The 16,394-nt window shown below is 42.3% G+C and overlaps 2 protein-coding genes across 3 annotated transcripts in view; one reads left to right on the top strand and one right to left on the bottom strand.

The window, feature by feature from the left end:
- Positions 1 to 255: 255 nt before the first annotated feature.
- Positions 256 to 4,111, bottom strand: LOC123480981 (tRNA-dihydrouridine(20a/20b) synthase [NAD(P)+]-like). Its single transcript, XM_041853689.2, has 5 exons — positions 3,789 to 4,111; positions 3,548 to 3,669; positions 3,166 to 3,406; positions 2,797 to 3,023; positions 256 to 605 (listed from the first exon to the last, which is right to left on the bottom strand). Exons 1-5 carry the CDS (start codon positions 3,872 to 3,874, stop codon positions 331 to 333), a joined length of 951 nt encoding a protein of 316 aa, XP_041709623.1. The 5' UTR covers positions 3,875 to 4,111; the 3' UTR covers positions 256 to 330.
- Positions 4,112 to 4,298: 187 nt separating this feature from the next.
- LOC121543652 (conserved oligomeric Golgi complex subunit 5) overlaps positions 4,299 to 16,394 on the top strand; it is an 89,153-nt gene continuing 77,057 nt past the window's right edge. For both annotated transcript variants that reach the window (XR_005996039.2, XM_041853693.2), the window contains exons 1-6: positions 4,299 to 4,367; positions 4,684 to 4,823; positions 5,074 to 5,131; positions 5,808 to 5,862; positions 6,114 to 6,183; positions 10,263 to 10,383. Coding sequence is in view for 1 of the 2 variants with exons in the window: in XM_041853693.2 (XP_041709627.1) it covers positions 4,322 to 4,367; positions 4,684 to 4,823; positions 5,074 to 5,131; positions 5,808 to 5,862; positions 6,114 to 6,183; positions 10,263 to 10,383 (490 nt within the window). In the remaining variant the exon portion in view is untranslated. The remainder of the gene's footprint in view (positions 4,368 to 4,683; positions 4,824 to 5,073; positions 5,132 to 5,807; positions 5,863 to 6,113; positions 6,184 to 10,262; positions 10,384 to 16,394) is intronic.

The following is a 16,394-nucleotide window of genomic DNA, read 5'->3' as shown; positions in this document are numbered from 1 at the left end:
CCTCTAATGAGGAGAACCAATAAGGTTCTGCCATATATTGTAAACACCATACTGTACACATCATGGAAATGCAAATATGATGAAATTAGGTGTAATGTGTTTGGTTTTGTTTGTACCTTTTGACCGTATCTGACTGGACATGTTGAAGTGAATCTAATGTAACCTTCGTTTTTTATTGCAGGTAGAGGGACACATTATGTGCACACACACTACACACCTCAACTATCAGAATGAGACAAAAAATAAAAAAGGTAATATAGTAAATAAAAGCTTTTATTCCATTGAAAATATAATTAATAACATACACAATAAAATATACCTAGCCAGTGTTTATGATAGGCCTACAGTCTGTGTGTCTGGTGATCCATATGTGTTGTGGAGGTAGTCTATGACAGCGGCGGTGCTATGCAGGGAGTTGAACATCTTCCTCTCGGGATGGGAGCAGACCCTCTCCAGCATGTAGATGAGGTGCTGGTGGAAGCAGGTGAAGGGGGTCCCCTGGTTCGTGGCGAGGTCCACCCAGTCCCACACACACTCAAGAGGGGTCTCATTGTAGCCAGCGAACATGGCCGGGTTGGACAACAGCCCCCGGGCTGCCATCACACCTACAGGACAGGGCATGTGAAGTGGGAGGGGAAGTGCCTTGAGTGAGCCATATAACTATAAAGATCCTGTATAGAGATATTCTATATTTTCTCTAATTATTTCTGTGCATGGAACCTCTAGCTACCCATTTATGTATTTATAATTAATATCTGTTAAGGTGACACAATAAACAGAGAATGATTGGAGGGAATGAGAGGTTACAGAATAAATGCAGATGAAAAGCATAGTGTTTATGATAAGGAGTAAACAGTGGGCTATGTAGTTCAATTAAAAATAAACCATGACACTGGCTCCCCCCAGAAACCCCCCCATGTTGTGGTTTCTTTTCATAGAACTGCACAGCTTGTCATTGTGGATCACTTTGGCCTACAGTGGGGAAAAAAAGTATTTAGTCAGCCACCAATTGTGCAAGTTCTCCCACTTAAAAAGATGAGAGAGGCCTGTAATTTTCATCATAGGTACACGTCAACTATGACAGACAAATGAGAATTTATTTTCCAGAAAATCACATTGTAGGATTTTTAATGAATTTATTAGCAAATTATGGTGGAAAATAAGTATTTGGTCAATAACAAAAGTTTCTCAATACTTTGTTATATACCCTTTGTTGGCAATGACACAGGTCAAACGTTTTCTGTAAGTCTTCACAAGGTTTTCACACACTGTTGCTGGTATTTTGGCCCATTCCTCCATGCAGATCTCCTCTAGAGCAGTGATGTTTTGGGGCTGTCGCTGGGCAACACGGACTTTCAACTACCTCCAAAGATTTTCTATGGGGTTGAGATCTGGAGACTGGCTAGGCCACTCCAGGACCTTGAAATGCCTCTTATGAAGCCACTCCTTCGTTGCCCGGGCGGTGTGTTTGGGATCATTGTCATGCTGAAAGACCCAGCCACGTTTCATCTTCAATGCCCTTGCTGATGGAAGGAGGTTTTCACTCAAAATCTCACGATACATGGCCCCTTTCATTCTTTCCTTTACACGGATCAGTCGTCCTGGTCCCTTTGCAGAAAAACAGCCCCAAAGCATGATGTTTCCACCCCCATGCTTCACAGTAGGTATGGTGTTCTTTGGATGACACTCAGCATTCTTTGTCCTCCAAACACGACGAGTTGAGTTTTTACCAAAAAGTTATATATTGGTTTCATCTGACCATATGACATTCTCCCAATCCTCTTCTGGATCATCAAAAAGCACTCTAGCAAACTTCAGACGGGCCTGGACATGTACTGGCTTAAGCAGGGGGACACGTCTGGCACTGCAGGATTTGAGTCCCTGAAAGCGTAGTGTGTTACTGATGGTAGGCTTTGTTACTTTGGTCCCAGCTCTCTGCAGGTCATTCACTAGGTCCCCCCGTGTGGTTCTGGGATTTTTGCTCACCGTTCTTGTGATCATTTTGACCCCACGGGGTGAGATCATGCGTGGAGCCCCAGATCGAGGGAGATTATCAGTGGTCTTGTATGTCTTCCATTTCCTAATAATTGCTCCCACAGTTGATTTCTTCAAACCAAGCTGCTTACCTATTGCAGATTCAGTCTTCCCAGCCTGGTGCAGGTCTACAATTTTGTTTCTGGTGTCCTTTGACAACTCTTTGGTCTTGGCCATAGTGGAGTTTGGAGTGTGACTGTTTGAGGTTGTGGACAGGTGTCTTTTATACTGATAACAAGTTCAAACAGGTGCCATTAATACAGGTAACGAGTGGAGGACAGAGGAGCCTCTTAAAGAAGAAGTTACAGGTCTGTGAGAGCCAGAAATCTTGCTTGTTTGTAGGTGACCAAATACTTATTTTCCACCATAATTTGCAAATAAATTCATTAAAAATCCTACAATGTGATTTTCTGGAAAACATTTTCTCAATTTGTCTGTCATAGTTGACGTGTACCTATGATGGAAATTACAGGCCTCTCTCATCTTTTTAAGTGGGAGAACTTGCACAATTGGTGGCTGACTAAATACTTTTTTCCCCCACTGTATATAAAGGGATTTATTATTAAGCTATTTAAGAGTGTCTTTCCCAAGGAAATAACTACACGTATAGTTACTAAGGGTCTCATATGACACCTTATTCCCATAAACAGTGAACTACTTTTGACCAGAGCCCTGTGTGACTGCCTTTTGACTATCTGGTCACAAGTACTGCACAATATTGGGAATAGGGAATCAATTGAGATTTGCACTAATTGAACTGACCATCAACTCCAGTGAGCTGGTGAGTGGTCTCCACATCTCTGAGGGTCTTTATGTCTCCGTTGGCGATGACAGGGACTGACAGGCTGTCCTTGATGGTCTTGATAGCGTCAATGTGGACCGGCTGGTGACGCTCCTCTGCGGTCCGACCATGGACAGTTATCCATGACACCCCTGCCGCCTCTGCCTTCTGACACAGGTCCACCGTACGTCGCAGGTCCTTATGAATTCTGGGAAAAGAGAGAGGAAACAACAACTAGAAAAGGAACTTCAGATGACACTTAGGTTGTTTGCAAAATAAAACTTTTACAAGCTCTTTTGTCATTGAAGTAAAAGTGAAACTATTATATTTGGTGATATGATCACTCGTACCTTATTTTGATGGAGGCTGTGTAGTTAGGATTGTCCACTTGGTTCCTGACATGTCGAACCATGTCTTTGACCAGCTCAGGTTTGTTGATAAGGCATGCCCCGTAGCCTTCCGACATGGCCCACCGCTGGGGACAGCCACAGTTGAGGTCCACTCCATCAGAGAAGGGTGCGACCACACAGGCTGCATCAGCCAGGGTCTGGGCATCACTGGCAGCAAACTGCACGATCAGAGGACGGTCAGCTGATGGGAGAGACAGAGAGCAATAAAGTTGGATTTAATTGACACCAAATTGACAGTCTCCACACATCAATGACTGCAGACACCAAGTCCCTATAGTTTGAGAGGCATCTAATATCTAATATAAAAGTGATCTCATATTACCTTCATTAGTTGTAAATTCACTGTCTCTGGCTTTGACAGAACGCATAAAGTCAGGAGCAACTATCATTGGAGTGAAGCAAATGTCACAGTCAAATTTCCTCACCAGTGACCTGAATGCCAACCTGGAAAAGTAGAAAATAAACGATGAGTTATAGCTATTGCTCAACCTACTTCAGCTACCTGCACAAATCCCAACAGCTGAACAAGTCATTGAAAATGTACGAAGATCAGATCATCTTACTTTGAATACCGGACCATAGGAGCACAGATTTTCAGAACTTTCCCTTCCTCAAACATGTCCATCATGTTGGTGGTCGTCATTTTCATAGACCGTATGTTTTTAATCACTGACGTGAGCTAGCCAGTTAGCTAGTTAGCTTGGCATGGCAATGCTTTTCTTTCCACAGTCGAAACTGTTTGTTGCATACCGTTTATGGCCTATTATAACGTTGCTGTGACTAGATAACGTTCATATTTGATGTAATTAAGCTAGCTAGTTAGCTAGCTAAAGTTGACGAACACCCGAATGCAAACAATAACACGCGGTATCGTTAGTGGGCGTGTCCTCCGAACAACCTTTCATTTTTTACTTTTGAACATAAAAAGTACTGAAATATTTTTTATTTTCGTATTTATTTTATAAATAACGTTATCACAATGAACTTTGATACAAAATACAGATCGTTTGATATTTTCTTATGAAGAATAAAGTGTTTGGTTTGGTTCATTTCCTGTCGCTGAAATTCGACGTCATCGTGTGATGAAGTGGCAAACATGGAGGGTAGTGGAGAAGCTTCAACGAATGTATTGTTAAATGATGGTAAAATGCTATATTTTAACATTTATTTTCAATACTTTTCTGTCAGTCAGTTTTACTTCACGTAGGTGTATCAGCCCCGTAGTCATTTACGAATGAGAGCTACCGAGTTGACAGTGCAGTCCATAATTGACAACTGACAGCAAGACATCGTAATCGTTTCTGTTTGTCAATACTTTTCTTTACCTGTGATAAAAAACAGAAGTGTCTTTGGAAATACGTTTGGAGTGGAATGTGTGTTTAACCATTGGTAAGAAATAATCCAGGAAGTGATTTAGCTAACTAATCTATTTTTCCTATTTATCCATCTCTTCTCCAGAATGCTATGCTGATTTTCTCACAGAGGACTTTGACGTGAAGACGTACACAGCCCAGGCCATCCACCATGCTGTCATCGCAGAACAGCTGGCCAAGCTGGCTCAGGGCATCAGTCAGCTGGACAAGGAGCTCCATAGCCAGGTATACATGACACCTATCACCTGTCACACACAACTGTATCTCACACATGTGAGACCCATAGAGCCATATCTATATCTATTATTAGTTTAATCGGCCAGTCAGTTTGTTCTATACTGATGGTTGGTATGTATACATTAACGTCTGCTAAATGGCATATTATTATTATTATATTATTATTTTCTGTAGGAAAGACACTTTTCCTTCATGTGTTGAATGACTTATTGACTGTGGTAAATATTTATCCTGTCAGGTGGTAGCCAGGCATGAGGAGCTACTTGCTCAAGCTACTGGGATTGAGTCTTTGGAAGGTAACACACCATTAGCACATATTTGTATTTGTCATCATCATGGCTTCTTCTTAACCCTGGACAACTTGGGCCTGGGAGACTCACAGGGATATTGGTATCCACAGTACTCCACCAATTATATACTATGTATATACATGTGTTTTTTTTTACATAAATGCTCTGTAATTAAAAATGGGAAACATCAACGTTTTCTCTCTGCTTCATGGCAAAATGTGTAGAATTGCAGGATATTAGCTTTAAAGCTGCAACAACAAAAAATCTCTCTGCCCCATGACAAAATGTGTAGAATTGCAGGAAATTAGTCAAATGTTCTTTCCACTGGCCCTAGACTAGATTCGTCCAGCCATGCACTGCAGACGTTACAGTAAAACTCCCTGTAGACTATTTTTTTGTGTTCTGATTATGAGGGGGTCCCTGATGAATTTGCTATCACATAAGGGGTCCCCAGCCCAAAACATTTGAAACTCATGTGCTGGAATATATGCTGTCATTGTAGTGCTGTAGACAGTCCATAGGGGATGCTGCTGTCACACAATTGGATATAAGCGTCAGTGCATCTCAGTATTGAAGTGATTGTGGTCTATTTGAACAGAGAATAATGTTTTATTACATAAAAGCCAATCATATAATTTTTATGTTGATATATTGAGTGAGTTGTTTGTGTGTTGTTTCTCAGGGGTCCTGCAGATGATGCAGACCAGGATCGCTGCTCTGCAGGGTGCTGTGGACAGGTAGGTTAACCACTGATCTAGGACCAGATTAACATGCCCGCAATCTCAACCTTAACCATTATGGTGATGAAGAAACATCCTACCCTGCATCAGTGGTTAGGTGCATTATCTATCTACTCCAAGCCTGTAACAGACCATAACACATCATCACAGGGAATGTTCAAGGCAAAATATTATCCTTGTGTTTGGAGACCCTCAATAATCAGACCTGTAATAACAGCACTCAACCTTCTATTTGTTTTCTCTCGTAGGATAAGGACAAAGATTGTTGACCCCTACAATAAGATTGTAGCCAGGACTGCCCAGCTCGCCAGATTGCAGGTATCCATCCATCTCCGTGTGATTGAGAGGCATAATACTATCTGTTGTGTTGATGGTGTTTTATTATTGTATGGCTGTGTACTGAGGCTCAATAGCAGGGGGAAGATTGCCTCTCTAGTGTTCATTATTATCAGCACTCTGTCTGACAGCGTCTCTATTTCTGCGCTGGACTTGATTTCCATGTTCATTGGAAAGACATCTGAGGTAGAGAAATGGATAGACAGTATATGCTTGGGTTTTTATTGTCTCTCTGCCCATTTTCAAGATAGGTACTTCAAGTTGTCAAGGTCGCCTAATGTCTCCTGGACAGTTTCCAGAATCCTCCTGTTTAAATTGGAAAGATGACAATAACCCAGAGCCACATAGAGATCTATATACAGTGTGGAAAAAGTATTTAGTCAGCCACCAATTGTGCAAGTTCTCCCACTTAAAAAGATGAGAGACGCCTGTAATTTTCATCATAGGTACACGTCAACTATGACAGACAAAATGAGAAAAAAAAATCCAGAAAATCACATTGTAGGATTTTTTATGAATTTATTTGCAAATTATGGTGGAAAATAAGTATTTGGTCAATAACAAAAGTTTCTCAATACTTTGTTATATACCCTTTGTTGGCAATGACACAGGTCAAACGTTTTGTAAGTCTTCACAAGGTTTTCACACACTGTTGCTGGTATTTTGGCCCATTCCTCCATGCAGATCTCCTCTAGAGCAGTGATGTTTTGGGGCTGTCGCAGCTTGGTTTGAAGAAATCAACTGTGGGAGCAATTATTAGGAAATGGAAGACATACAAGACCACTGATAATCTCCCTCGATCTGGGGCTCCACGCAAGATCTCACCCCGTGGGGTCAAAATGATCACAAGAACGGTGAGCAAAAATCCCAGAACCACACGGGGGGACCTAGTGAATGACCTGCAGAGAGCTGGGACCAAAGTAACAAAGCCTACCATCAGTAACACACTACGCCGCCAGGGACTCAAATCCTGCAGTGCCAGACGTGTCCCCCTGCTTAAGCCAGTACATGTCCAGGCCCGTCTGAAGTTTGCTAGAGTGCATTTGGATGATCCAGAAGAAGATTGGGAGAATGTCATATGGTCAGATGAAACCAAAATAGAACTTTTTGGTAAAAACTCAACTCGTCGTGTTTGGAGGACAGAGTTGCATCCAAAGAACACCATACCTACTGTGAAGCATGGGGGTGGAAACATCATGCTTTGGGGCTGTTTTTCTGCAAAGGGACCAGGACGACTGATCCATGTAAAGGAAATAATGAATGGGGCCATGTATCGTGAGATTTTGAGTGAAAACCTCCTTCCATCAGCAAGGGCATTGAAGATGAAACGTGGCTGGGTCTTTCAGCATGACAATGATCCCAAACACACCACCCGGGCAATGAAGGAGTGGCTTCGTAAGAAGCATTTCAAGGTCCTGGAGTGGCCTAGCCAGTCTCCAGATCTCAACCCCATAGAACATCTTTGGAGGGAGTTGAAAGTCCGTGTTGCCCAGCGACAGCCCCAAAACATCACTGCTCTAGAGGAGATCTGCATGGAGGAATGGGCCAAAATACCAGCAACAGTGTGTGAAAACCTTGTGACGACTTACAGAAAACGTTTGACCTGTGTCATTGAGAAACTTTTGTTATTGACCAAATATATATTTTCCACCATAATTTGCAAATAAATTCATTAAAAATCCTACAATGTGATTTTCTGGATTTTTTTTTCTCATTTTGTCTGTCATAGTTGACGTGTACCTATTATGAAAATTACAGGCCTCTCTCATCTTTTTAAGTGGGAGAACTTGCACAATTGGTGGCTGACTAAATACTTTTTTTCCCCAATGTACCTGTATATAGGATATCCTCTTCTACCCTGTCAATACAATGTAGCTGTAGCAGGTGTTGGTGTATCTCATGCTGTACTGTAATGAGTGCTCTGTACTCAATGGTTTACAAATCAAATCACATTTTATTTGCCACATGCGCCGAATACAACAGGTGTAGACATTACCGTGAAATGCGTACTTACAGCCCTTAACCAACAATGCATTTTATTTTTTTTATAAAAAAGTAAAATAAAACAACAACAACAAAAAAGTGTTGAGGAAAAAAAGAGCAGAAGTAAAATAAAATAACAGTAGGGAGGCTATATATGTGGTCCTCTGTAGCTCAACTGGTAGAGCACGGCGCTTGTAACGACAAGGTAGTGGGTTCGATCCCCGGGACCACCCATACACAAAAAAAAAATTTATGCACGCATGACTGTAAGTCGCTTTGGATAAAAGCGTCTGCTAAATGGCATATTATTATTATTATTATTATTATTATTATTATTATTATTATTATTATATACAGGGGGGTACCGGTGCAGAGTCAATGTGTGGGGGCACAACAAAGATACTGTATGTTTTATGCAAGTATCAATCTACCCATTGACATTTTATTGACCGTTAAACAACACAAATATTATATGACCCCTTTTACTCTTGCTGCACATGCCTGCCATTATGGAATCACTCCCCACCACTTTGGAGAAAGGCATATTTATAAAGATGATTTATGGAACTGTGCTTTTGGAGGCTGAGCGATCTTCATACCAGGAGTCATAGCTGTCACGTAAAATGCATCTGTTTTTCTTGGTAAGTCCTCCACTAAATAATACGTAAAGACCACGTTAAAGGTTTACAACGTTATCTCAACCTTTCAAACAGCATTACTTTGACCCTGTTCTCAGATTGCAGATGCTATCTTAACCCATGACATCACTGTTGTGGTTTTTAATCCACCACGCTGTCAGTGGCCCCCCGTTTAGAATAAATCAATAAAAAGCAATCAGGTGTTTTAAAGGTTGAATTTCTACCCGTTAAAATAAGACCTGTTCTTGTGAGCAACCTGACCCAGTCCTGTCCGAGGCTGGGTAGCCGCGACCAGATAGAGAGCGAAATAGAGACTCTGGTTTTACAGGCTCTCAGTCAACACACACTGCCTCTCCGTCATCTGTGGAGTCGAGGGGAAGGCTTATTATATATTGATGGAATATGGCTTCAGTCGGAAAGGTTACTGTGATTCTAACTGGCTCCTTCCTCTCCCATAGCTCTGGCTGTGTGTCAGCTCTGTCTGTCTTCTGATGCTCTCTCTGTCTCAGCTTTGTCATCATGTGTGTGGGGAGTTATTGTTGTTATCTACACCACAGACATGCATCCTGCAGAGAAGATACTAGTAGCAGGCAGGCATGCCAGGCTGGTAAGATATTAGGATGAACATGGGCCTGGTTTGTGAAAGGAGAGGGTGCTGTGATTTCTGAATAGAATAGTTGCAATGTTTATATTATTTATATAGACAGTCCCCTCTTTTAACACTTTTCACTGCCAGGGACTGTCATGTCCTTGGTGTTAGGGTCTGTGTGTGTGTGTGTGTGTGTGTGTGTGTGTTTGTTTGTTTGTATTCTGTCTCTGTCTGTGTGTGTTTCTGTCCGTCTGTCTGTCTGTCTGTCTGTCTCTGTGGGACTGGGGTGAGGTGGGTCTGAAGGAGACCGGTAATGATCAGACTATAAATACTTGGAAATAGGAGAGTGCTTGTTTGTCTTTTAGTCTAGTGTTCGCTCACAAAATGGCAGCTTCTCGGCCACCCACAGATAAAGCAATCAGTCTGACACACACAGACACTTGGGACGGACACACACACAGCCATCACATACATCATAGACACAGAGGCTCCGGGGACAGACCCCCAGCTCTCAGCTGCATCCCTTCCTCTAAACACACTACTAAGCCAAAACACGCTGCTGACCTCTGTGTCCTTCAGCTCCAGGCACAGCCCCACAATGCTGCTAGACACACAGTTATTATTTCCACTATTGATATGCTACAATAGGAACATAAATACTTGGAAATGTCAAAAGTGATTGGTTAGAGATAATTTACAATAAGTGATGTTCAATAAATTATGACAAAACAAGAGGATTGTTCCATATTAGATTTGGCGTTCACTCACATCTTGTCATATAGATTCAGAAAGACGGGTTCAGATGGGGTTATATTTTGTATTGATTTCTTTATGAATCCTAATTTTCCCAGGTGGCGTGTGACCTGCTGCGAAGGATCATCAGGATCCTGTACCTGTCCAAGCGTCTGCAGGGCCAGCTCCAGGGAGGAAGCAGGGAGATCACCAAGGCTGCCCAGAGCCTCAACGAACTGGGTGAGCGACCACTGCCTGTTCACCTCTGATACACTGCACTGTACTACTGACAAGGCTGCTCAAAGCCTCAACGAACTGGGTACTGTAATACTGACATGGTTAACTCACCTCATTTGGGCCTACTGTAAAGAGAGTGTAGATGGTGATGAGATCACCAAGGTAGTCAGATCAGCTTCAACAAACTGGGTGAATGACCCTGCTCATTCACTAGAATACTACTGACACTAAGGTGAAACTCCCCTAATTTAGGCCTACTGTAGAAGGTGTAGGTGGTGCTGAGATCACCAAAGCTACTCAGAGCCTCAAAGAGCTGGGTGAGTGACTTGTAGAAAAGGGAGGATAGGAAGCGCTGCAGGGATACACTAGTAGATGTTTGTACTGTAGGTTGAAGGTGCTCTTTGGTTTAGGGTAATCAAAAAACGAGGACTCTTCATATAATTAAAATGCCTTTATCTTGATGGCATTTTCAATTTTTTTGGAAAGATTTTGTTCTATTGAACATGCCGTCATAATAAAGGCATTTTAATTACATGAAGAGTGCCTTGGTCCTCCTTGTGCTTTGAGAACTGGTTGATTTGACTCTGGGACACTACTTACGTCTCACTATAGCCTCTGCTTAGAACACACCAGGTTGGTAAATGCTGACCTACTCTTCACTGATGGGTCGCTTAAAGGTCACTGTGTGTAAGGTCACTCAGGCTTGATTTGGCTTCAATCAAACCAATGATTGACAGACAGACAGACCCAATGTTCAGAGAAACACAATTTTCCTTGATATATAAAGAAACAGCACTTTTTCACTGCTAATAGTTTGATAAATATCTTTACTACAGGAAATAAATCCCAAACTAATTTTTCTAATAAAACACAGCGTTTCTGCTGCACAGGAACTAGATTATATCTTCCCGCAGTGCTGAAGTCTTGGCATTTACTTTAATGTGTTTTTGGAATGCAGTGTTGGCTAAGCAATGCACAGCGCTTGATTAATACCTGACCTATAGGCCAGGCTATATTCTGTAAATAGATTACCCTTCTCTCTTTAACTGTGACAATAAGATAGCTGTGTTTTCCCCACAATTGAATTTTAAAATGTTATACAATCGGAAACGTTTTATTTTCTCCTGGAGCATTTTTATTTTTCCGGGAAAGGGGAGCGAGAGTGTCTCGCTGGACACAGCAGCAGGCCCCAGCGAAACAGTCACAGGGGCAGGCAGACACTTTCATTGCAGGAATAATGAGGATAATGCACTTTGCTGTTTGACCAAATCATGGTTTTAGCATCCTAAAAAAAATAGGACGTTTTGAGTGACCATGTAGAATGTGCAGCTCACACCGATGCGACCACTTAAATATCTTACTCGCACAGCCAGCTCAAAGGGTTGCAAAATGCGACTAAATGGTCGCAGTCTGGAGCCCTGTTTCAGGTATTTATGTCGTTGATTACCCCATTCATAGACACTAACTACTTTAGCGCCTATTGACGATAGTATCTTCTGACCGGGGGAGTTTTGTTAAGAGCCCCGACGCTTACTCTAAACATTAACATACATTGCTTGTGGTACTGTTTTGGAAACATAAGGAACGCATCTTTCATATCAGCCAGAAATCATTTTCATAAAACAAAAGGTAAATTACTATACACGTTTCTAGGGTTAGGGTTCCAACACAAACAAATCTCCATGTTACAGCGCTTGTTTACGGAAGACAGACGGAAGACATAGGCCACCACCTGTGCTAATTAGTTATCTAGCATGCTTCGAACACCAGTGTGAGCTAACAGGAGAGGAAGTGTAGTTCATCAACTGGAGGCACACAAAGTGTATGGATCTGTGCAAAACTGCTACAGTAAGTGTATCTTTTTTTATTTGAAAGATTATTTCTTGCTGAAATGAAAGATCAGGAGCATATTAGCATATGTTTCGAAAACCATCGTGAAAGCGATGGTTATGGAAGTTTCTAAACGTTAAAACACAGCGCCGGAATTGTAGTTTACACGGAGCCAAATGTGGGCGAATGTAATGGCTGAAAACCCAACATACGGTGAAGAAGGGTTTTCGAGAGCTAGGGGTTGATATGCTTGTGCTCAATAGTCTACATTTAGCAAGTGAGTTAAAAAGTCATTCAGGGATGCAATTTACCATTCAATGTATGGATAAGGTATTGTGTATAGTACAGTGGGGAGAACAAGTATTTGATACACTGCTGATTTTATAGGTTTTCCTACTTACAAAGCATGTAGAGGTCTGTAATTTTTATCATAGGTACACTTCAACTGTGAGAGACGGAATCTAAAACAAAAATCCCGAAAATCACATTGTATGATTTTTAAATAATTAATTTGCATTTTATTGCATGACATAAGTATTTGATCACCTACCAACCAGTAAGAATTCCGGCTCTCACAGACCTGTTAGTTTTTTTCTTTAAGAAGCCCTCCTGTTCTCCACTCATTACCTGTATTAACTGCACCTGTTTGAACTCGTTACCTGTATAAAAGACACCTGTCCACACACTCAATCAAACAGACTCCAACCTCTCCACAATGGCCAAGACCAGAGAGCTGTGTAAGGACATCAGGGATAAAATTGTAGACCTGCACAAGGCTGGGATGGGCTACAGGACAATAGGCAAGCAGCTTGGTGAGAAGGCAACAACTGTTGGCGCAATTATTAGAAAATGGAAGAAGTTCAAGATGACGGTCAATCACACTCGGTCTGGGGCTCCATGCAAGATCTCACCTCGTGGGGCATCAATGATCATGAGGAAGGTGAGGGATCAGCCCAGAACTACACGGCAGGACCTGGTCAATGACCTGAAGAGAGCTGGGACCACAGTCTCAAAGAAAACCATTAGTACACTACGCCGTCATGGATAAAAATCCTGCAGCGCACGCAAGGTCCCCCTGCTCAAGCCAGCGCATGTCCAGGCCCGTCTAAAGTTTGCCAATGACCATCTGGATGATCCAGAGGAGGAATGGGGGAAGGTCATGTGGTCTGATGAGACAAAAATAGAGCTTTTTGGTCTAAACTCCACTCGCCGTGTTTGGAGGAAGAAGAAGGATGAGTACAACCCCAAGAACACCATCCCAACCGTGAAGCATGGATGTGGAAACATCATTCTTTGGGGATGCTTTTCTGCAAAGGGGACAGGACGACTGCACCGTATTGAGGGGAGGATGGATGGGGCCATGTATCGCAAGATCTTGGCCAACAACCTCCTTCCCTCAGTAAGAGCATTGAAGATGGGTCGTGGCTGGGTCTTCCAGCATGACAACGACCCGAAACACACAGCCAGGGCAACTAAGGAGTGGCTCCGTAAGAAGCATCTCAAGGTCCTGGAGTGGCCTAGCCAGTCTCCAGACCTGAACCCGATAGAAAATCTTTGGAGGGAGCTGAAAGTCCGTATTGCCCAGCGACAGCCCCGAAACCTGAAGGATCTGGAGAAGGTCTGTATGGAGGAGTGGGCCAAAATCCCTGCTGCAGTGTGTGCAAACCTGGTCAAGACCTACAGGAAACGCATGATCTCTGTAATTGCAAACAATGGTTTCTGTACCAAATATTAAGTTCTGCTTTTCTGATGTATCAAATACTTATGTCATGCAATAAAATGCAAATTAATTACTTAAAAATCATACAATGTGATTTTCTGGATTTTTGTTTTAGATTCCGTCTCTCACAGCTCTAGTGTACCTATGATAAAAATTACAGACATCTACATGCTTTGTAAGTAGGACAACCTGCAAAATCGGCAGTGTATCAAATACTTGTTCTCCCCACTGTAGGAACACTAGGCCATGGTATAGTCTATGTATAGATTTCCATTGATTGGTATGAAATGATCCACAAAATAAGATCTTGTTGTTTAGTGTTGTGTAGTTTAGTGTTGTGCAGTCAAGCTTGAGCAGTGTGATTATCTCTCAGCTGTCTCCCAAATGGCACCCTATTCCCTATAGTGTGCTACTTTTGACCAGAGCACTATGGGAACCCTATGAGAGGCCTATGGGCCTGGTCAAAAGTAGTGCACTACATAGGGAATAGGGTGCCATTTGGAACGCAACCTCAGTTATCATTCCTCACAGATTGTACCAAACGCAAGCCAAGTAGGCTAACAGAGAACGATGATGCATTCTGTCCCTGTTTTCTACACGGTGCTGGTGACTCAATGCTGAATCTAGTACTCTTTCTGCCAAGTGCAGAGCAAAGTACTATGCAAATGTATTTATATGCTGTGGTTGGAGGGACTTTTAACATGAACAGTAGTCTTCATTATACTGCAGTACCCTGACAGGGATTCCAGTGAATTTCTCAGAAAGAGCCTCATTGCATTTAAACGATGCAGGGAAAGAGAGGTGGTAGAGAAAATCAATGTCCTTTTCAGAAATCATATTGTACATATTTATTAGTTCTACTCCTGTTTCTCCATGCATGTGGATCATGTGGCTTTTATAAGAGCTAGTACACACACGCACACACACACAATAGGGCTGTGACGGTCATGGAATTTTGGATGACGGTAATTGGTCAGCCAAATGACCGCAGTCTCTGCAATAACCGTTCAAATAGCAAAAAATATATACAACATTTTATGCTAATTTGCTCCTGACTGCATGTGCTGCCATAGCAATATAATTAATAGAACAGGCGTCCCCATTCAAATCAATGATTGCACAATAGGTGGATTGGCGGCCCACAGGATCCCATGTGGCTCAGTTGATAGAGAATGGCGCTTGAAACGCCAGGGTTGTGGGTTTGATTCCCACAGGGGACTAGTACGGGGAAGAAAGTATGAAAACGTATGCACTCACTACTGTAAGTCACTCTGGATAAGAGTGTCTGCTAAATTACCACAACAACAAAACAACAACATTGCAAGTGTACCCATAGGAGCAAAGCAGGAAGTAAAAGCAAGAAGTGTACCCATCAATATGTGCTGTGATTTGTTGATTCAACTCAACTGACATTACAAAAAATGTCTTTCCATTGAATGAACCACATCAGTTGACATCATTTGAATTAGCATTCTACACTATCATGGAAATTATTGCATCACAATACCAGGCAGCCATTGCAAGTGTGCCCATGAGTTTAACAGTCAAATCGCCAGGGTTAGAGGTTCCAAGCCCATTCTATTCATTCTATTTCTATGTGTGCTGCTGCTGCGTTGTCGGGGGTGTTACCTCGTTTGCTAAAACACCTTTCTTTTTTCAGCAAGGAGCAACAAAGTTTCATGTTACGAATGCACGGCTGTCCTGTCTTCAGTCAGCTGTTCGTTCGAAATTATTTGTATTTAGTTTTCATGACGGTCTTCATCCATAACCGTCGGTTATATGGTAATTGTACCAGCTCTAATACACACACACACACACACACACACACACACACCAAAGAACCACTGACGCCAGGGGCTCAGAGTAAGATATGGCCTTTACACACACACACACACACACACACACACACACACTCCCCCACATATGATTCATGTTGTCAAACGTCTCTCTCACAGTACAGTACACAGTCCTCTCTATCACACTAAATAAGATTTGTTTGGTTGTTGACTCAGTTGTGACTTCTGGTCCCGTAGAGCTGATTTGAATGTGTTCAGTGTTGAGTTCACTTCATGTGGGGTTTCACATGATCATGTTGGTGGGAATTTCCCAGCTCCGTCAATACCAGAAATTGTTATTGTGGAGGGTTTCAGGACCAATCCGGTTACAACTATACAATTGTTTTTAAAGGTAAGAAGTGGCGGTAGGTTACCTTTAGGCCTACCTGTTGAACTAGCCAATTATCTACTATAGGTACAATGAGACTGGCAAAGCACAATGAATGGCCACCTCGGCTCGAACTGAATGGTAGACGGAAACCTGAATGGTAGACGGAAGCTGATTGAGTCTCTGCTCTCTCGTTGGCATCATGCTGTCTCTCCTCCTCTCCCTCTTTGTTGACTCTCAAGACACCTGCCTGGTTGTTTTCCCTGTTTTTAGCAAGCTTTTCAACTGAGCCAGAAATCAA

The sequence above is a fragment of the Coregonus clupeaformis genome, chromosome 28, assembly GCF_020615455.1.
Source record: "Coregonus clupeaformis isolate EN_2021a chromosome 28, ASM2061545v1, whole genome shotgun sequence".
NCBI classification, from domain to species: Eukaryota; Metazoa; Chordata; class Actinopteri; order Salmoniformes; family Salmonidae; genus Coregonus; species Coregonus clupeaformis.
Note: the sequence above shows the minus strand (reverse complement) of the source record. Positions and strands in the feature narration are given on the sequence as shown.

Bases quoted from the DNA above. Each gene is read 5' to 3' on its own strand.
- LOC123480981 (XM_041853689.2), bottom strand. From the start codon at position 3,874: ATGAAAATGACGACCACCAACATGATGGACATGTTTGAGGAAGGGAAA. The intron at 3,670-3,788 runs GTAAGATGATCT...CTACTTTTCCAG, and splicing joins CCTATGGTCCGGTATTCAAA to GTTGGCATTCAGGTCACTGG. The intron at 3,024-3,165 runs GTACGAGTGATC...CTCTTTTCCCAG, and splicing joins ACAGCCTCCATCAAAATAAG to AATTCATAAGGACCTGCGAC.